Source organism: Gadus morhua, chromosome 16, assembly GCF_902167405.1.
Source record: "Gadus morhua chromosome 16, gadMor3.0, whole genome shotgun sequence".
Classification (NCBI taxonomy): domain Eukaryota; kingdom Metazoa; phylum Chordata; class Actinopteri; order Gadiformes; family Gadidae; genus Gadus; species Gadus morhua.
The window spans coordinates 18,239,198-18,262,116 of record NC_044063.1 but is presented as its reverse complement, the minus strand read 5'-3'; the positions used below and the strand labels follow the sequence as shown (position 1 = coordinate 18,262,116).

The window sequence follows — 22,919 nt, the reverse complement described above, 5'->3', positions numbered from 1 at the left end:
CTTCCTCTCTCCATTTTCCCTTTCCTATTCTCTCTTTCATATCATCCCTCTTTCTGCCTCTGTCTTCCTCACCTCCCTTCCTCTGTCTTTCAAATGTCTTAATTGTCTTGCCGTCTTCTTCCTCACCTTCACCGTTCCGTATCTGGCACCCTATATCTCCGACCTGTGGCTGTTTCTACCCCGTCCTATTATTGTAGTTTGTGTTTTTATCATCATCATTTGAATAGCATTTCCATGCCTGAATAGCATTTCCAGGCAGCCCAGCTCTCAAACACGCACACACGCACGCACACCCACCCCTCATTTGTACCTCCCCCCTCGGTATTGCTTGATGGCCATTTATCTGGCCATTTATCTCAAAAAACTCCACGACTCCCGCAACGGCAGTTTAAGCATTGACAAAATAATTGGATGCACTCTATGCACCTGTATGCCTATACGTCTCATCCCATGTAGTTTTCTGCACAATTTTTGTATTTCTGTGTGCAGATGTGTGAATGTCGATCTCTGATCCAGCCCGCTGTGGTAACATGCTGCTGTGATTATAGAGAGCAGCCGCGCTGTCTCTGCGGCCTTGTGCTACATGGCCATTACAGCGCCGGCCGGCCTCCACTACAAATTGGATGAACAGGCCCGGACACATTTTCAATATTATTACATTAAACCAAGTGGACCTTGATTGATAACCTAATATTGGCCTAATGCAAAACATCAATCATGGCAAGTATATTAATTATTTAATATTGTTGCCTAATTCAGAAATCGATGCTGCCTCTGCTGCTGCTGGCTGTGCGGGGGGGGGGGGGGGGGGGGGGAAGAGGGCGAAGGAGAGGGAGAGCGAGAGGGAGGGAGGGAAAGAAAGAAAGAGGGGGAGAGAGAGAGAGAGAGAGAGAGAGAAAGAGAGAGACATAGAGAGAGAGAGCGTTCCCCCAAGACAGGAGATAATATGATGTTTAAAAAAATAAAAAAGGGATGAGACAGTCAAATGACGTGTGCGTGTATGCACGTGCACGCTTTGCACATGCACGCACATGTCAGCCGTGGCGTGTCTAATGGATTGAGCTCTCCCTCTGGCCCAGGAGTGGACAACAACAGTGGACAGAAGGCTATTGATGAAGTCATGTCAGGGAGAGAGAGCTGCAGAAAGACAGAGAGAGAGGGAGAGCTGTAGAAAGAGAGAGGGGGAGGGAGAGGAAGACTGTAAATGTGAGAAGCAAATTCATTAGGAGAGGGTTTATGAATGCTGCATCCGTAGCAAAGACGGAAACCCCCTAACGAGAAAATCCAGCGTTGTCGTACGGGAATGAGAGAGAACGAAAGAAAGAAGTGGAGAGAGAGAGAGAGAGGGGGAAAGAGAGAAAGAGAGGGGCGGAGAACGATGGAAAAGTCGTGACTCCCCCATGTTAGATTGTTTCCCACTAATTGCGCTTCATTAGCGGATTACACACACTGTCACCACGGTAACAAATGTGTTGCTGTCTGGCTGCCGAGCGGCCGTCATGTATAATGAATGTGGCTGGGTGTTCGTCAGAATGTAATGTAATTACGGCGAGATGAAGTTTGCCTTAAGTGGTTGACTCGCGTGCATACGACTGAACAACAGCAGCAGCCCTCGGTTCCCCGTGAAGGCATCCCTCCCTCGTGTTCTCCTCCTTCCTGTCGTCCAAATCGCTACCCATTTATTTTTATCGCGGATTCCTTTATGTCCTTTTAAATGGGGAAGAGGGAGGGTTGCCTTCCTGGTCTCTGAGGGTCCCTTCCTGGCCTCTGAGGGCCCCTTCCTGGTCTCTGAGGGTCCCATCCGGGTCTCTGAGGTCCCTTCCTGGTCTCTGAGGGTCCCTTCCTGGTCTCTGAGGGTCCCTTCCTGGTCTCTGAGGGTCCCATCCGGGTCTCTGAGGGTCCCATCCGGGTCTCTGAGGTCCCTTCCTGGTCTCTGAGGGTTTTCAGTGGGGCTTCGCCTGTATTCAAGGTTGGAGTAAATGGAATGGTGGGATGAGCGGATGGATGGATGGAGGGAGGGAGGGAGGGAGGGAGGGAGGGAAGTATTGAGGGAGAGTTTGTGTGTGTGGGAGGGGGAGGGTAGATGGATTAGACAGTGTGTAATTTTAGAGATGGTGTAGATTTACACTGTGATGCTGCTGGCTGCATTAGCAACTGAAGCCTGTCGATAAGCCTTGCATCTCCTCTCCTCTCCTTCACACACGCACACACAGACACACACGCCCACACACAGACACACAAACATACGACACACACGAACATACGAAAAATCACACACACACACACACACACACACACACACACACACACACACACACACACACACACACACACACACACACACACAGCTGCACCCACACTGCTGTGGGTGGAGTTGTCAGTTATGGCTACCAGAGTGGGGGGATGGGGATATTATGGGATGGGCACTGTTTGTGTTCTCTTGATCTTTTGATTTTCGCTGCTGGAAATGTAAAAATGTGCCAAATTTGCATCTATTATTTATTGCCAATTTGCTCTTTTTAACCGACTGTACCCTTCCTCCCCCACGATCTTCCTCTCTCATTCTCACACGCGCACACACGCACACACACACACAGAGTTACACTCTCAAACTGCTACCATAATTCTCACACACACAATTTTTTTATTATCTTTAGTTTTGTAACCTCAGAGTTCTGTCTCTGTAGTGTAAAAAATATTATTACACCAGCCGGCATTGTGGCAACGGCTTTAACCCCAATCTGTTTTAAATGTACACACACGCATTTACACACATACACAAAAACCCTCCCATTCTCAATCTGTGAGACTACTTCCTTAATCATATACACACATTTCTTTTTCTTTATTTGTAGATAATATGATCAGTTTTCTCTCTGTAGTGTCAACATTAATCTTATTACAACAAGCTTCGTGGGCCCAGTATTAGTTCAGCCTCATCGTTTGAGACACACACACACACACACACACACACACACACACACACACACACACACACACACACACACACACACACACACACACACACACTAAAACACACACTAAAACACACACGCTGAGGAGTCATTAGAGTCTTGAGTCCCAGAGTCTGAATAGTTAACAATTAGCAGGATTCTTTCCTGTGTTCTTTCCTTTTGATGAACTAAAGTCTGTTTGATTTTCTCCAGATCAAGTTGTCTGTAGCTTATCCCAACTCTTCTCCCGCTATAATTGAGAGAAGATGAGAGTGTGAGGAGTACAACACTTGCTTCTCGTTAGCTCGTCCGCTTCAGCCACCGCTGGCTTTCCAAGCAACGTTATATTTGTTGATATTGCATACACGCGTCGATCACTTTCACATTGTTTGAGGTTCGGCAAGTAAATGCTCTTTGTTTCACTTTTTCCCTCGCACTTGCCACGACATGGTGCCTGGTGCCAGCACTTCATTAACATGTGTGCTAATGTGCTGTGCTGTTGTGTTGCAGGGACAACGCCATCATCAAAGCCGGTTTAGAGCATCTGGTAAGTTCTAATTTCCTGCTCCACATTCACACGGACTTTGATATATGCATCCCAAATGCTACAATGTGAGCTAAGTTACCTGCAGCTGTGAGTGTAATTGTGAGTGTGAGGGGGTGAGGGAGGGAGAGTGAGAGGTTTCACCATGTGGGGTTGGTTAATCCTGGTGAATTGATCAGGAAAAATCTTGGGGGATCCCTGCATGAATGTTCACAAACAAATACTGTGTTGTTGCTGCATCCTATGTAACCTTATTGCTTGTGTGCACACACATATACAAACACACAGCAGAAGCACACTTTCTCCCCTTTCACCTCCTGGGGCTGTCCTGTAGCCCCCCATGACCATGAACCCAAGGCCTGCATAAAAGCTCTCTCTGGGGATGTGGGGGTCGGACACTTCCAGGGGTTGGGGGTACTCTGGGCTTTAATACAGGGTCAGGGTGTCGTGACCACCAACTGGAAGAGGTCCTCGCTCCTCTTTTTGGGGTGGCTTATAGGGGGGGCGGGGGGGCACCCAAGGATCCTCTCTGTATGCTCTGTATTCCAGGGGATGAATTATAGAATGGGGTCAGCCGGGGTCTTGGATCTCTGTGGACGCGGCGTCGCCTCCCATCCCCGCGCTCTGCTTGCATACTAAAGACAGCGCTGGCAGCACCCTACGCAAATGACCCCGCACCCCCCCCCCCCCCTCCCTCTTTCCTACACACATGACCCTGAAACGCCATGCAAATGCCTGACCGTCGAAAGAACAGAAAAGAAGGAAAGGATGGAAAAAGAGAGTCCAACGTTGGTCGGTCGCTCTTGATTGCGTCGTCTTTAGCATGTCACAGACCGCTGGCCACAGGTCTGAGACCCCAGGTGGAACTAGTGATCTGTTACCCAGTGTGTCTTGCCTCCTAATAGACCCCAAAAAAAATTGGACTCCTTCATACTGCCCGCCCTTATGGTATTATTTTGATGGCAGAGTCATGGCCGATTCTTGCAAAACTATGATTGTGCACATGAGCCGCCGTTGTTCAATCCTTCAGTCTGCTTCAGAGAACCCAAGGGTTTCAGAACTTCCTTGGCACATCAAGGACATTTCCCTTAGGTAATGTGGGAAGTTATAAACAGAGCTTAAAAAATTACATCACAGGATAAATTACAAATTACCACTTTTGCAGGTGCTTATTTTTATGATGGAAGTCAATGGTGATAAAACGTTGACTTCAACCACTCTGAAGGTGAACAACGCAGAGTTGTCAAAGTTGGTTCTCATACAGAAACTGTGCATATGCAGGTATAGTAAGTATAGAACATCTTTGGCGACAGGGGGCGCCATAACTCACAATCAAACAAAAACTATCAACCCCATTAATCAATCAATCAATCACAAGTCTGCTTCAAAGCGGACCAGGGACTTGAAACTCGATTTGCCTGCTCATTGGCCTTGCTAGCATTACCATGTTAGCTTGCTCGCTCATTAGCCCTGTTAGCATTAGAATGTAAGCATGCTCGCGGTATATTGCGCACACGATGAGTTGGCCAACCCAACCACATTCATTTTCTTCAAAAAATGCATATGCGTCGATATGTCTAGTTTCATGTGTTATGGATCTATTTTTGTTGGGAAAGACTTGAGCCTATGAACATTCTTTCTTTTTCAATTTACTTTTTTGTTTCATGTTCACTTAACATACTTCGATACTAACGTATTACAACCATTATTATATTTTAAACCATTATAGAAACTAGAACACGATCAACCCTCACGGATCGGGACGCAAGTGATGGACCGGCTATGCAAAAAAAATAAAAGTTGTGCGTTCACGTGATCGACGCATGTTTAAACGACAATTCAAGTATTTAGCACATTGAGCCCCCTTTCTGGTTTGTCTAGGATGAAATATAGTGGTTGACACATAAATGTTGACTATTGGTCCTGTCTTTTCGAATCGCCCCTGCCTGCCTCAGAAAGGGCTGGCCATGGTCATTCACAAACCTGTCCTTAAAACAACCCTAAACTTTCGTTTTTCAGAAATGTGCAACTCACTGAGTGGTTAGTGATGTTTGCTGATGTTCCTAATCAAGTATCATAGTGAAATACAGTTTCTGTCGTGTTTTATTTGGCATTTTGTAAATCCCATTGAAACGGAAACCGGACCGGAAACGGAGAGGGCTGTTTATGTTTGGTTGTAGTCTTTTCGCTCGGTTCTCCGTATCAACAGTAAGGCTAGAACCGAGCAAAAAGACTACTACTAGCCCCCCTTTCTGTTTCCGGTCAACGAGCAATGAGTTTTCTAACAGGCATCAATGGATTTACAAAATGGCACGACAGAAACTGTATTTCGCTACGATACTGGAAAAAAAAGATGAGGATGTCTGCATTGCCTTGGGAGAGTGTAGACTCTAAACTCTCCCCAGGCAATGCAGACATCCTGAATTTAAAGTTCTAAATCCAGGTCTGCTGTGCTTCCTTTGGACACAGGTTTTTTTATTTTATTTAATATCCATGTTTAAAAGAAGAAGGAATAATGCCTCAGTTTGCACTTTATATTGTTTTAAATTGTTCTAAAAAATATATTTTCAAAAAAAATTAACCCAAGGTCATCTTGAGTTAATTTTTTTATTTTATGTGGATACAATGCATTTTTTAAAATATTTACTATGCTTAAAGGAAGCAGGATTATTACCTAATTTTTCACTTTATTTTGTTTTTACACATTTGAAGATTTTATTTAAAGTCACATTTGTCTTGTTATTTTTTTGTTGTTGATCCGAAAATGATCCGACCCCTGACCCGATCCGAACACTGAGTTTTGTGATCAGTTGCACCCCTAGTTTACATGCGACATTACATACAGAAATATGGCAGTAAATCTTTCCAACCATCATATTTTCCTGGTGATGTTGTATTGTATTAATGATGTAGTGGAGCTCATAACATAGGAGCTGCCATCCCCCGTCTCCCTCTCCAAAGCATTTGAAAGGCTGTGATACATTGATACATAGATCTCACACATTGCCACAGTCTTGAAAGAAACACTATTTCTGCAAATACACACAGAAACGCAGAACACCATTCTTCTAAGGGAGCAGAACTGACCAAAGTCACCTTTTAAATGTGCTTGTGCGCACCAGTTTGCGTGTGTAAACTCAGGTTATACACAAACTTATTAAAACTTTTTGAGCCCCTTAGATAGGTTGATCCTCCCTGGATATGTGTGAGAATGTTATTTGTACGCGCGTGAGCTCTTTTGGCAGGGGTTACCGTAGCCTTTTTGTGTGTGTTACTTGGTGTTATTTGGTTTTTCACACTAAGTGGACCCACAGGGATCACAATAATACGCTTGAGTTTGATAGTTTTTTATTTATTTTTTTACACTGACGGGCTGTTAAACGCCTGTGGTGATAGCTTAAGAGTTAAAGAGTATATTAACAATATAGTGCGCACACAAACACACCCAAGTACACACATGGACACAATCACACACATGGACACGCATACGCACACATGAGAGGATGGGCATCACTATGTTTGCGTATGCATTTGCGGAATTTGAATATGTGAATATTGAGTGTGTGTGAATTTATGGGTGTGTTTATACGTCTGGGCGGATTGCACCCCAGTCATCAGCGGCTTGAGGAGAGGTAGGCTCTCATTAGGATTCAGCACTGAGGACTGTAAATATTGGAGCTTGTCTCCCTCTGAGGATTGGTGTGTGTGTGTTGTGTGTGTGTGGTGTGTGCGCGTGGATGTGTGCGCGTGGAGTTGTCATATGTTGTTAACCCTCCTATTCCTCCTTCTCTACACCGCTTCCTCCAAAATATTCCTCATTTGATATACTACTGTTGAATAGTGAAGCATCAGCTACATGCATATTTATATATATATATATATATATATAGCCCACTATACAGTCATTATAACCACTTAGCGAAGTCCAAGACAATTCTCTTAGCGATGGACCTTTTGCTATCTATCACTACCATTGTAATGGAAACAAATGAGCCTTCATTGTTTAAAACCAAACCAATTTGCATTGTCTATCAAGATCCTGTTTAAAGTAGTTTCAGCACTTAGTTTCGCAGAGTGAAGAGATGCATCCTTAAGTCTTGACGTGTTACTGATTTGCTCGGATAATTACGAGGACATTTGGGTTTTGGTTATGCGATTTGTTTCATCGCTGGGCTTTGTTTCATTTTTATTTTTTTCTAATTTCATGTGATTAAATGGATACGATGAGAAAGGAAGAGAGGCATACTAACTTTAATTGCTCCCAGTGCACCACTTTTCTTCTGCTACTGCGGACACACTCTTTCAATCACACATGGTGTCTCTCACTCACAGGCACGCACACACACGCACGCGTGCACACGCACTCAGACACACACACGCGCGCGCGCAGATGCACATACCCGTATATACGAACACAAAATGATTACCGAAACAAAAGCACACACACATACATATAGCACATCCACTTTCATGCAAACAAACAAGCACAAACCCATCCAGGAGAATCATAAGCCCAAATGAAGTCGGTTACATTATAATGTGCTGTACCCGAGACAAACGAGTAACAGGAAATGTGAACAATCATAAAGAGAGAGAGTGAGCGACAGAGATAAACTGACAAGCAGCGGCTGAGGAAAGAGAGCAGAGGAGGAGAGGAGAGGGTGCCGATCAATCAGTACGTAAAGATTCAGTCTCACCAGCATGGCTCACTCACTCAGTGACTAGTACCACAGCCATGGGTGCTGGATGGGTCCCACCCCCCATGGGAGCCCGAGCAGGATGAGGTGTTAAGTCACTAATGGGGCGGATTACAGGCCAGTCCGGGGTCAGGGGTCGGGTAAGGTTCATGTTTTTTATTTCATTTTTTTGATCTACCGGAACAACCCATTAAACCCTGCTGAGAAGACAAGGGAGGAGAATATACCATGGTAGAAAAAAGGAAGACGTTTTATGTTTAGAAGGTAAAATAAATGAATATATAGCGACTTGAAGGTTTTCTCAGCAGACCTGCTGAGAGCAGATCAGTAGACGGGGGGTCCATTAGGGACTCTGGTCCCTTGGTAGGGTGAAGAGTTCAGCATGTCTCCTAGCCTGGCTCACCTACTGACAGACAGCCACCAGCATGTGGAGAGGCAAAACACACTCACACACGGACACGTGCACGCACGTGCACGCATGCGCTCGCACACCCAGACACCAACACGCACGTGCACGCATGCGCTCGCACACCCAGACACCAACACACACGCGCACACACCAACACACACATTCACACATGCATGAGCACATCAACACACACGCACACCAACACACATGCGCGCACACACACCAACACACACGCACGCGCACACATCAACACACATGCACACACCAACACACATACACACCAAAACACACGCACACAGGCAAGCATAAACACACAGATAGATGCAATGAACACGTGCAAAGAAACGTACAAAGACGCACAAATACCAGAGACGTAGACTGGCCTTCCATATCTACACTATACATTATGAATGTATAAATGAGGCCTCTATAAGCATCTATGCGTTAATGTATAGTATACGTACTGTTGGATGCCAAATAGTTGGACACATTAAATATCAATGGTTCTTGACACATATTTTATTTTCTCTCATTCTCTTTACATTTATCTTTCCATCTCCACTATCACAGACATTTAGCTTTTCTAACTTATTTTCCAGCTCCCTTCCTCCTTCCCTCCGTCATCTAATTGTATCGAATACAGAGTCAAAGACAGAGGAGAGAGAGGGAGAAAGAGAGATACAGGGCGAGAGATACTGTCATGCATAGAGCGAGGGTGAGCACGGCCAGATAAAAGAGGAAGGTAGAGCCAGGCTGATAATCTGCAAACAGATTTCCATGCTTATTACACTAATGATTTCATCATATTTGATGTGGCAGTGGGGAGATGGGAGGAGCCATGTGGTGTATGTGTGTGTGTGTGCGTGCGCTTGTGTGTGTGTGTGTGTGTGTGTATGTGGGATGGGGGGCGGGGAAGAGGGATCTTCTCATCTCGCCGACACTGCTCAATGATGGAGTAATTTGAGTGACCTCTGACTTGGGGCTTGCCCATACTTAATTGCATGTGGGTAGAGTGGTGGTGGGTTTGGCAGCACAACACCCAACCCCCCCCCCCCAGCCCTTTACCAGTTTTTCGGTGTTTTCTTCTTCCTTTTTCGGCCCTGCTGACCGGTTTCCCTTCCCTCCACTTCTGCTCCTCCATCTTGTTTCCCCCTGTCACGCCCCACTCGCCGCTTCAACCTTTTCTTATTCCTCCCCCTCCCCCCCCCCCCCATGCCCGCCGACACCTTCGCCTCCACTATAAAAAGAAATAAAATAATAAGTGAAAAAAATCCCAAATAAAAGAGAGATTGCATTAATTTTCAAATGATGATATTACATTTAGCGTGGGGGCCTCATATATCAAAACGGGAGAGCTACTCCCGTACTGTATGCGCTTCATCTTAATGGTATCGCTGGATGTCAAGGGCATGGAGGAAATTAAATCGGAAAGTGCAGATAGACCAAAGGAGATATTATCTCTGGATGATTGCAGTTTTGATAGGTATTCCAGTGGATTTCATTTTCTCCGGGTGGGGAGAAGATGAGTTGGCCCGCACATTTGCTCATTTTTCTTCTACATGATTTATGCGAGTTGAGTGTAAAACCCCTCCTCCGCCAGCCCACCACCAAACACCACCAAACACCCCCCCCCCCCCCCCCCCCACCTCACCTCACCTCACCACCTACATGCGCACACCCCACAAACACACAACAACAACCCTTTTATCAGACACACCACACACACACACTTTGCGGGATACACATTAACAGTGTTGGGTTTCTTCACGGTCAGGACAATGTTTGCGTGGGAGTTTGATTGTGTGTGTGTTTGAAATTGTGTGTCTATGTTCATGCCTCTACACACGCCTCGTTGTGTGTTTGTATTTTTGTGAATTGCTTCATCGTCGCTTGGTCTTTTGTGTGCTTTTTTGTGCGTGTTGTGTCTGTGTGTGTGTGTGGAGTGTGTTAGGGCGTGCACGGTGGCAGGCACGGCAGAGCCATCAGTGGGAATGAATCCAGGGAGATGAGAGGGTGTCATTACTCAGACTTGTTTACATTCTAAATACGTAATGAAATCTTGTTGGTAATAATGACGGGGAATAAAAGTTTGGGGAATTGTAAAAGTGGTGAAGTTTGAGAAATGAGCCCCGGCCCGTGAAATAGCATTTGGGGGCAGGAAACGACATTATTATGCAGTGCTCCTGCCTGCCTTAGACATGAAGATGAACTGCTGGCGGCCCATAAAATGCTGTTAGCTCTAGCCTGAAGTATGGCACATTGTAAAAGAGGCCTGATCCCATATTGCCATTATATATAAAAGTATAGCCATACACAACATTATTTTTCATATAAGATGAGCCCGGCAACAGGGACCCAGTCCCCCCACACACAAATATACATACACACCCACACACAATCCCCCCCCCCCCCCCCCCACAAACACACACACACAAACGCACACACACATATAAACTCTGCCTCCCTCTCCAATAGGTGGGATTTTTTTCCACTTATAAAATATATAAATAAACATATTGCAGTGGAACCCGTCTCTGCCCTGATCTTATAGACCTTGATATTAAAAACAGAAATATTGCATTTTCTAGGGGCTTGGCTTTTCCCTCATCCTGTTTTGGGTGTGGGAGAATGGGGAGGAGCTGGCTGGGGGGCTGCTGGCCAAACATAAGTCAACAAATTAAAGGAAATAGAAACAAATGAGACTTTGAGAATGCTTTGAGATGACTATTGAATAAATCGACTTACGCATACCTCCTCGGTGACATTGACTGAGGTCCCGGGTCAGACCTGCCCGGCACGGACTCACCAACTGTTTGTTTTTTCACTCTATATTTTTGTCAACTTTTTTGACTCTACTGTTGGTCCCCCTTTTCATTCATAACCTCAACTTGAGTGTTTTTTTTAATTTAATTAAAGATGAACATAGCGTATTTAAGTATTTACTACTGTAATACTAAACTACCGTAATGGCGGTTGTCTTCACCTTGCATCATGTTTACAGTTGAATCTCAACAAAAAATATTTTATTTTACTAATAGCTGAATGTGACTGTTCCCTCTAATTCCTCAACGTCCATGTAAAAAAAAAAAAACGTTTGTTTCTTTTTAATCACCAGATGCCCTAAATGCATCAAAAGGGTCTCCCCACCGACGGGTGTTATATACATCACGTCTTTAATCCTCCCCTTGACTCCTGTGATGGAGCATCCGCGGTCGTGGGCTCAGCCCGGGCCGTATTAGGCCTCCTGTATCCTGCAGAGTGGTGCAGCCGAGGCGGGGATGAGATGAAACTCTGCTGGTCGCTGCTCCGCGTGCCACGGAGCCGGCAAGGCAGATGATGGCTTACCGTGTCGGACGCTTGGAGAGCTCCACTAATCATACAACACGACCACCATCTCTCACACGCACACTAGCACGGGCACACGCGCTCCTTCTCTGTTCTTCGTTCTCTCTCTCTCTCTCTCTCTCTCTCTCTCTCTCTCTCTCTCTCTCTCTCTCTCTGTCTCTCTGTCTCTCTGTCTCTCTCTCTCTCTCTCTCTCTCTCTCTCTCTCTCTCTCTCTCTCTCTCCTTCTTCTCATCCACCTGCTCCCCACTTCCTCTACGTCTGTCTTTCTTCCCTGACTTCCTACTTTTTTTTTTTTCTTCCTTCTTCTAATCCAAGCCCCTCGAAGCAGCAGAGTGAAAGCAGTGAATGGGGTAGATGAAGTGGTTTCAAGTGAACAGGCGCACCCCACCACCACCACACCATGAATGAGTGGACACACACAGTGAGGCCAGGGAGGGTCCAGTTTAACGTGATATTGTGGATCTCACTGACGTAGGCGTGCACAGACACGTCATTTGTCTGCCTAAATGACGTGTGCTTGTGTGTGTGTGTGTGCGCGCATGTGTGTGGCCTCAGAGGCCCGCCTCAGTACTTAACAGAGGTTTAGCTTGTCATGTGAGGAGGCTCATAGTCTTAATGTAATGCAACACAAGGCCCTCTTTCTCGTTCTTGGCCCACCAGAACCCATGCAGTCGCCACTCTAAAGTTACACGGGTGGACTTCACAGAGGGTGTGAGATGACAGATGTTGAGATAATGTGGTGTGATGGAGTGGCTGTCCTCGATCACCTCTGTGTGTGTGTGTGTGTGTGTGTGTGTGTGTGTGTGTGCGCGTGCGTGTGTTTCACACAGTGGGCTGAATTACTATTTATAGACCCCCCCCCCCCCCACAAAACACACATTATACAGGGCCATGACATTGTTTTCATCTTGGTCAGAATTAACTTATTAGTATTTTTCTAATGTGGTTGTCAGGGTCTATATTTGGAAGATGATGCAGACACTAAAAACGACACGCATCCAATGGGCCTTTCAACAGAGTGGGGCAAGAGCTCCACAAGCCAGCGAGAGAGAGAGAGAGAGTGAGTGTAAGAAGGAGTGAGGCAGAGGGAGATTCTCCCCTAACACCACCTGGCCCATGTGATTGATGGCGGTGTGTACATTGTAAAAACATCCCTTAATGAACACACGCACAGCAGGAACCAAGCGTAGGAAACAAACTGCCACCTGCCGGGGCCCATAGCGTGCCCTTTCTTATTATATAGATCATTCTCCTGATGAGAGCCTGCTCCCTTGATGCCCCCGGTCTCCTTCAAGTGCTCTTTCATGGAGGCACTTATTGATCTCATTTGACTGGTATTGGAAGTGTTTTCTTTTTAGAGTGGTGTGTGTGTGTGTTCGTGTGTGTGTGTGTGTGTGTGTGTGTGCGCACACACACTTTTTTCTTTTTATTTGTATCCCCAGGCACTATTATGTTATTAGCACTCTTATCGTTTACTGCATGGATTCACCTCATTACGACCTCGGCTCGACTTATCACAAAGAAACAATTAGGATCAGTTGTGTGCTTTTTGGACCACTTCTATTTCATGCAGGCCCCGCCATATAAGCTTGTGCGTGCAATTGCATGCCCTGAAAACTTCAACAATGTTGCAATCAACACCCACACTTCCACAGCACTGTGAATACAGTGCGGTGCACAGCAGGGCTCGTCCTCCCTTTTCTTTCTGCAACAGGACGGGTCAGGTGTACCTGTTGGCGTCCACAGAGGACGGGTCAGGTGTACCTGTTGGCGTCCACAGAGGACGGGTCAGGTGTACCTGTTGGCGTCCACAGAGGACGGGTCAGGTGTACCTGTTGGCGTCCACAGAGGACGGGTCAGATGGACCTGTTTACGTCCAGAGGACACCAACTGCAGGATGGGGTTCTATCTCTCGGCCAGTAGGATCTACCTCCATCGGGTGGTAGATGGTTGGACAGGACAGGATACGGGGCTGGTCAGACAGGATACGCTTACACAAGCACACTGGACAGTTCACCGCCCGCACGATTTGTGTCGGGTGGTTGTGGATTTGGCTTCTGAGAGGTTGATTCTGAACTGAAGTTATAAGTTATCAGCACTATTCAGAGTGCTCACGTGCCTTCCACTTCCTTCCTCTACACGGAAAGGTGGGGCGCTTTCTAAGTGGTGTGACAGCATTCACGTGGTCCCATCTCATTGTGCGGTGGGTAGTGTGCTTAGTTTCTCATAGTGCTTACTGGAGAAAGGTTTGGCCTTTTCCACTGTCAATGTCTATTCAGCAGCTGTTTTGGCTGGCCACGTAGGATGCATGTGCTTACACCACGCTGTGTAGGGATAGTTTAGTATGATTGTAGGCATATTCGTCTAGTTTCCCACCTGCTATACCCTCCATTACATGGAGGACGAATGCTGCTATGCACCGCACTGTATGCACTGTGCCATGAAAAATGTGGGCGGGCCCACGTTGATTGGTACATTGTTAACGATTTCAAGCCCATAAAGCGAATCCTAGACGGCTACGCCTACAATCATAGAACCAGAGTTATAATAGCTATCGTTTTTCTCCGACGCCTTCCCTACTCACTTCTTCAACTCTCTTACTTGTGTTTCCAAACTTTCTGAATTTCGGAGGGAATTAATAAATCTTCTCCCTCTCTTTTTCACCATGGTGATTATCTGAAGCTCGAGCAGAGTAGACATTGCCTTTCACACAATTCTCTCGCTCTCTCTCTCTCGCCGGTACTTTCTCTTGTCTCTTTTTTCATTATCAGTCTCTTTCCTTCTCTGTATCTTTCTCAATTTCTCTTCATTGTCTCTTTTCTTGTTCTCTCTCCCTCTTTCTGTCTCTCATTCCGTCTCTCCCTCATCATGGTCTCCCTTTCTCTCTCCCTCCCCCTTTTTCTCCTTCCCCATAGTGCCTCTCTACATCTGTGTGTGTGTGTGTGTGTGTGTGTGTGTGTGTTGTATGGGCGCAGGTCTAATTGAGGGGAGAAGTCTCTTCAGATGCGCCATCCGCTTCTCCCCCAGCGGGGCGGACACAGAGCCGTCTCGTGGGAGCACAATTACCGCCGTTTTATTGTTTACTAATGAATTACACACACACATACACACAAACACACACACACACACACAGTTGCAGTTCACACGTGCCTGTGGAAAAAAAAAAGGGTTTAGTGGGATGCAAAATAATTTCTTGTGTATAATTGCTTGTGTTTGTTTATGTGTGTGTATTCACACTCACAAGTGTGTGGGTGTTTGTGCTCGAGCACTGCTGTTCCGCTATATTTTCCGCAGACTTCTAAGTACCTTCTATTGCATTAGTTGTTATTGTAATTCGAGATTAATTATCCCATTTCAGCCTTCATTTACAACTGGAAGCTGTGGGCCTGCAGTCTTTCCCTCATTAGCCATTAATCTGTTTTCTCTTGCTTCCTATATTTAAGACCTGGCGAGGTGTGTGTGTGTTGTGTTTGTGCGCAGCTTTGTCCGCATGCGTGTGAGTGCATATGTGCGTGCGGGAGAGGGTGTGATTTAGCCCGGCACATGCCTTCGGGCCAGTGTAAACAAATGCTAATTTAATTACCAAGGAAATGTCATAATAAGCTGTAACTAAGATGATCGCTGTGCACACAGTGATCCGGCCATTTAAGCTGTCTGATGTGTGTTATTACTGTAGGATACTGGTTACACCAAAACTAAACTCTTTGCTAATCACTGCTTCGTGGGGGTTTGTGTGTGTGCGCGTATGTGTGTGTGTGTTCGTCGGCACGTGTGACCACGTGCACGTGTACATGCGTGAGTGAGGGGTTATAGATATGGCTGTGTTGAGAGTTTTCCCCTATCTCGGTATAATAGAGATGGTAATTTAAGCTGTCAAGCAGTACCCGTCGATGTGATTGTGATCCGCTGTGTCACCGGCACACACCCCGCCCCCCTCTGACTCCCACACACACACACACACACACACACACACACACACACACACACACACACACACACACACACACACACACACACACACACACACACCCCTCCACAGATAAAATGTGCAGCAGGTAGTGTGTGTGTGTGCAGGGCCCCTTGACGTGTTTTCCGTCTAAGACACGGCGCCTTGACACCGGCACATTAAAGGGGTCATTATATTTCCCAGACTGCCGCAGAAAAAGTGACATTTTTACAAAGTGACAAGTTTACAGTTTGATAAATGTGATGTCTGCGGCGGCGGGTGGGATGGGTAGGGGGGGCAGAGGTGCTGCGGGGGGAACAGGAAGACGGGGTGTCGGAAGGGGAGGGGAGGTAAGGGGGGGATGGGTGGTGGAGGGGTGTAAGTCGTCTGTCAGCAGTGCTCTGGCCGTGTCGTCTAAATGATCCTCCCAGGCAGGGCGCTCACATCCCATCCCCATTAGCATTTAATTCCTCTCTTATCCTAAACACAGCCTCCGTCGCAACGCAGACGGGGAGAAACAAGAAAAACAGGCCACGGGGAGCAATCTGTGGTGGGGGCCGTCTTTTATAGAGTCGTCACGCAGTTGACTTTCCTCCCCGACAATTATGACCCTTCATAAGAAGACTAATAGTGAGGATATTGGAACTACAGCCAGTCCCGCTGAGGACCAGTCAGTAGCAGGCAAACAGAACTACCCTTGCCTACTGATACAACCGTCGTATCAGTCAGGCATGTAGCCCCCCACCCCCCACACACACGCACACGCACGGTCTCACGCACGCACAGACGCAGAGACACACACACACACACGCACAGACGCACGCACAGACGCACACACGCACAGACACACATGCGTGCGCGTGCACAAACTCCGCACGCCAGTGTGCACATGGATACACCCATGGCCAACAAGTGGCGGGATGGCAAGTGTGTGTAATCGCTCTCTCTCTTCCTCTCTTCTTATCCAATTCTCCGTAGACCGGCTATCGCAGGCTTTTGTTTTTCCCTCTGCGTTTCCCCCTTTCTTTTGGTCTCTCTCTCGCTCTCTTAGCCTCTGTAAGTGTCTCTGTGTGTCTCTTGCTCTTTGATCGTCCCCGGCGTGTCAGAGTGTGCCCTCGTTCGGCTGCCTGCGTGACTCCGCCATCCCCAGGCTGTCTGCGCGGACGGGCTTAGCGGGGTTTTAGTTCCCCCCTTTCCCCTCTGTGTTGTCTCATGGTTCATGGTTAACATTTAACAACGGGTGCCCAAAGGGACAGAGGGGGGGGGAAATTGAGGGGGGATGATGTCTGTATGCATGCACACTGTGTGAATACTGAATGCTGTTTTTGTGGTCTGTGGGCTGCTCTCTTTTAATGTGTACAAATACGATATACTTTTTTTTTTTTGCTCAAACATGGTCAGGCACCAAATCTCAGTCAGGTATATATTTTGTGCCACTATGCCCCAATAACCATTATCTCTCTCTTTCTGTCTCTCTGTCATTGTCTCTCTCTCTCCCCCCTCTTCCAGACGCCAGCAGAACAGGCCAAGGTTCGGATGCATATGGTTCTACAAGCGGCAGGTAGGCGGCCACACTCTCTCACCCCCTCTCTTTTTCTCTCTTAATGATACGCCGACTTGTATCGTCCAATACCTTTTCACGTAATGTATTTTTAAATCACACACAGAAGCCCCATCTTTCCCCTTACTTTCTTTACACTTTGAGACTTTCCAATAGTCAGCGCAGTTTCTTTTCAAACACTCCCTAGCGTAAATAAGTCATGGATGTCAGCCTGTGCCTCCGTATTCATATACTCCAGTGTGTGTGTGTGTGTGTGTGTGTGTGTTTTTGGTGTATATCTATATATACAGTACATATATCTATACTTCAGTGTGTATTCTTGGGCCAGGGCTTGGAAGCCAGATGGGACAGGCAGAGATTGACTGTGGAGAGAAATGTCTCCGTGCATGTGTACAGTCTCTCTCACACAAACACACACACGCACATACACACGCACGCACACACACACTGTACCACAGGCACATACATGCACGCGGCTTAACCCCTCAGAACAGGGTTCTACTTTCAGCGCAGGAAATGTATGAAGGAGCCCGGGCGGCTATACATCACGTATAGATCAGCCGTCAGCTCCCCTCTTACCTCAGCCAGGGCCCAGTCTCTCCTCCTACCGTAGGACATCTCACCTCTCCTCTGGTTTCACTCTGAAGAACAGATACTTTCCTCTGTGTTCCCCCCCCCCTCCCTCCCGGACGGGGTCATTATTATTCATTCAATTGAACATTCAGATGATTCTTCTCTATATGATGTGAAGCATTCGGCCCATAATGTGGTTCAACATCCCTCCCTCCCTCCCTCCCTCCCTCCCTCCCTCCCTCCCTCCCTCCCTCCCTCCCTCCTGGCGGCTAATGTGATGCTAATGGCCGAGCGGCATCATAAAACGCAGAGGGCGAGTGCAGCAGGCCAGGGCAGACGCAGGGCCCACAGGCTACACGGAGGCAGACGACAGAGGGTTTAGTGCTCCGGGACCGGTCTCTGGCTTTCCTCTCTCTTTTCCCAGACGCTTCCCACTGAACAGGTTTACGGCCCTAATCAAAGACCCTCTCCCCCCCTTCCCTCCCCCCCCCCCCCCGCGCCGGGCCTCTCCTAGGCCTGTCAGGGTGGCTGGGACGGCCGTATTATCGCACACAGGATCACCTGCGGGGAAAATCCAAACTGGATTACAGATTGTGTCAATGAAGCGGTGGTGACAAAGCCGTAGACAATGGCATCCTCTGTTGTTCGGCTTTCGTTGTGTTTGTTTGTGTTTATTTGGATGTTTATTTTTCCGGTGCCTCTCCCGATGCCCTCTCATCGCTGCGGTTGTGACACATAGTTCCCTAATTGTAGACCATATTTGATGTATGCTTATTGATTCTGTGTGTGTGTGTGTGTCTATTAGGACATTATTAGGATCATTAGGAGCATCTATTGTCTACTCTCTGAAGCCAACAGATGGATTACTCACAGACCCCCCCCCCCCCCCCCCCCCTCCCCTCCACTACTCTCTCTCTTTCACTGTTCCCCCCCCCTAAACACCAGTTCACTCGTTCTCCGTTCTCTCTATCTCTTCAAAAACGGACGGAGGAAGATAAAGACGTGGTGGAGGGGCAGTAAGAAGCAGCAGATGTTTGGAGGTTGTGTGAATGTTAATGTCCTGACGTAACCCACCGCCCCGGCTTAAACATGCTCCCCTGTTCCTCCTCCTCCTCCTCCTCCACCTCTTCTGGCCCTCCTCCTCCTCCTCCTCCCACCTCCACTTCCTCCTCCTCCTCCTCCCACCACCTCCTCCTCCTCCTCCTCCTCCTCTCTGAGCGCCCGCCAGCCTTTGCCTCTCGGGGTCTCCTGACATCTTTTAAGCCTGCTGCTCTCTTCTCCTCTCCATCCTCTCCCTCTCTCTCTCTCCCTCCCTCCCTCTCTGTCTCTCTCTCCCCCCTCCCCTCCTGTTCCTTTTGTCCATCTATGGACTCTCCCTAGTCAGTAGAGAGGAGATCATCCCCTGGCTGAATCAGCTCAGCTCTTTGTGTCGGGAGGGCTCTGTGGACCTGTAATGAGCCCCCCTCGGCTGGCCCGCTGGCCTGCTTAGCGCTCTCTGGGAGCTGCCTCCGTGTGTGTGTGTGTGTGTTTGCCTTTCTGCTAGTGTGTCTGAAGAAGTGGGAGGTTGGTGTGTGGGGGGTGGGGGTGGGGGTTGGAACACTGGCCTCCTATAAAAGAGTTGGACCGATTTGTTTATGGGTCACTTCCTGCCTGGCCTAAATATTCAACATGCACGCACTCACACACACAAGAGTGCACACATGCACTGCACGCCTCTAGAAAGAAAACCCACTTAGTGATTTAATTGATACCAAATGGAGTTTGTTTTCCGCAGTTCTTCTTGGTACTTAGAACGATTTATAATTTTCGTGTCTCAGATGTTTGGTCTACTTGAGTTGCGTATAATGTTGCGCACCTACCAAACATCGGCTTGTATTCCTCGAAGGACAGGCTACGTCTCAAGGCGTATAGCAGCCTATTTTTAGGGATTTGGTTTCATCTCTTTATTAACTTTTAACTGATTCGATTTGAAATCCATTCCAAATTGCTACCACAAAGAATATGCTGAGGAGGATTATTTGAAGTGCTTCACCATTCCGTCTTGGTTTTCCATATTTAGTTCATATTCATATTCAAATGTATCCAAATTGAGGTGAATTTACCGCAAGTTGTGTGACCTGAAAGGTTTGGGAGCTTAGCATTGTTCGCCACACTATTTTACTCGTTATCAAATTATGTTATGCAGGTCGATACTGATCAGTCTATTAGTTTTACTGAAAATTACATTTTCCTTCGTATGTGAATTAGGATATCTTTTGAAATCCTCCTAACTTTTTCTGTCAATGAGTTGTTGTTTTTTTTAACCTTATTGGACGTCTGTCTCCACAACTCTCAAGTTTTGAACCTCACTGCATTCAGCTGGACCGTTCAGTAGTTTAGAAGGTTTTAAAACAATGTTTCCTCAACTGCACACACACACACACACACACACACACACACACACACACACACACACACACACACACACACACACACACACACACACACACACACACACACACACACACACACACACACACACACACCGGCTACCACATCCCCGCCAGGAACAGCAAACCGGCTGTCGGCGTCTGTTTCCAGGCCAGTACGCATGCGCCCCCTCTGGGAGGCGTCGGCGGCGCGGGGGCCTCTGTCCACATCCACACATCAATAGGGAGTGTTTGCAGAACACCCACCGAGGACCGGGGGGGCCAGGGGTCATCAAAACCTCCGTCCGCTCCCTATTGGAGCCATTGACGGCAGCAAAACAAACAAGTCCTTAAGATCTCATCAGAGGCCTGAACTTGGCAACGGCTCGCCGGCCTGGATCAACCCGCTCGGCTGCTGCTGCTGCTTTGGAGCGGTAACACCTTTAGTGCTACTACTGCTGCTGCCCGAGGAGCCTCCACACGTCACAGCGCAGCCTGGGGTTCTCTGTTGGCCGTGCTCCGCCGTAGTGGGGGCACTCTGGTTGTATTACTGTAGAATCTTAAAGCAACGTTAATGTACCGTAACTTAGGCTAAGGGAAAACGTTTTGCTTCCAAGGGTCCCATGAAAAATGCTGTTGCAGTTTCAGACACATCAATGTCTCCGCATAACGACAAAGCATTTCAGGATTAATTGCTGAACCATGAACAGAGTAACATTACCAACAGCACAATAACTAGCATTCCAATGCTCCTATGCTTTCAAAATGGAGTTGGTCATTATGATGTGACGTTTAATGTGTAAAATGCGTATCTGTAGGTGATCCGAGCCATTTATTTGTACCTAAAAGCCGTTGCACTGATTCATAACCATGAAAGGGGTCAAGGATAATCTAGTGATTAGGGTTTTGTCTCCCAGATGAAAGGTTCTGGGTTCGATGTCCAATATGCCAAATTTAACTATCACTTCAATGCAAAAGTCGGTCTCCGCCGTGTGTGTGTGTGTGTGTGTGTGTGTGTGTGTGTGTGTGTGTGTGTGTGTGTGTGTGTGTGTGTGTGTGTGTGTGTGTGTGTGTGTGTGTGTGAGCATGGCCATTTGAGTGACAGCTGAGGTGGCACAGTGAGGGGCGTGGCCCAAACAGCTTAGTAGCACCATGTGATTGGACTATTGCTTCCACAGTACATGCGGGCATTAGGATTCACTGTCACAGCAGGGGTCCTTGAGCAAACCCCCTTCCTGGCCATGTCTCTCTCTCCCTCTCTCTGTCTCTTGTTCTCTCTCTCTATCTCTCGCTCTCGTGAACTCTCTCCCCCCTTTCTCTTACATCGTATACTCCCAGATTGTGTATATATCTGGATACATTTCTCTGTTGCTCTACCTTCTTCTCCCTCGAGCTCCTCATTTCTGCTCCCGCTGCCAACGCACCCCCCACCTTACCGACGCCCACTCCCACCCCTCCTATCCCCATCCTACCCCAGCCCAGCCCACTCCCTCCCCGGCTCAGCCCCTTAGGCCCTGACAGATGTGTGGTGAACAGACCGCATACATGGCGGGTGTCACCTTACCCCCCTCTGGAACTAAAGGGCTAATGCTCCACGTTTAGGGGGCTGCTGCCTTTTGTTCTGCCTGGGTACGAGGTGACGAGGACGGGCGAGACCCGGGGAGAAGGGCCTGGCTCTTTCACTGGCTTAGAGCTACCTCTCTTTTTTACGTCTCTCTGGACTCTACATAGAGTCCAGAGAGACGTAAAAATGTATCCCCTCATGCCACTATAGCCCCTCTGCCCAAAATCCCATTGGGATACGCACACACACACACACGCACACACACACCCTATTCACCCTTAATGTATGGAGTCATCGCTGTGTGACCGGAGATTAAAATGTGACATTTCTAGGATTTTTGATGCAATTAAATCCTTATTTCGACATTGAAAAGAAACGCAGAATGATTTACAGAAATGTCATTGTAAACATCACACATCAAAGTTCACGTCATGGTCCACATTGTCCTCCTGTAACTGATATACACTGGCCTGGCTAACAGCCCAGATGGGCTAAGTAGGGGGAGTATCTGCCATCATTTTTTAACATGGTTGTCACTTCCTGCGAAACTTTGTCTTGCTTTGATTTGTATTTAATTTGCATTTTTACAATTAACCTTGAACTGATTTCATTTTCGGTCTTCTGGAACTTTCTCTTTGTTGTCATTTGTGTTTTCTTTGTATGATTATGTCTTAAAAGTTCTTTCATTTCTTATTCAACTCCCTGGTGACACTGAGCTCACTCAACAGTGATGTGAATTTAGGATATCTAATTCACATCGCGTGTGGTCACCGAACAGGCTGACTGAGTCACGTAGTTAAAAAGTGGCAGCTATAATCGGTGGACTTGTACCGTCGTCCCAGGCACTATCGCAGTGACTCCGAGCAGCATTGTTTATGTTCAAGGTGACCAAGGACATTGTCAAGAAGTCAAACCAG

The 22,919-nt window shown here is 47.2% G+C and overlaps 1 protein-coding gene across 1 annotated transcript in view; it reads left to right on the top strand.

Moving 5' to 3' along the window:
- rsrc1 (arginine/serine-rich coiled-coil 1) overlaps window positions 1-22,919 on the top strand; it is a 108,127-nt gene that overhangs the window by 33,133 nt on the left and 52,075 nt on the right. The window contains exons 5-6 of the mRNA XM_030380496.1: window positions 3,465-3,501; window positions 17,406-17,457. Coding sequence (XP_030236356.1) covers window positions 3,465-3,501; window positions 17,406-17,457 — 89 coding nt within the window. The remainder of the gene's footprint in view (window positions 1-3,464; window positions 3,502-17,405; window positions 17,458-22,919) is intronic.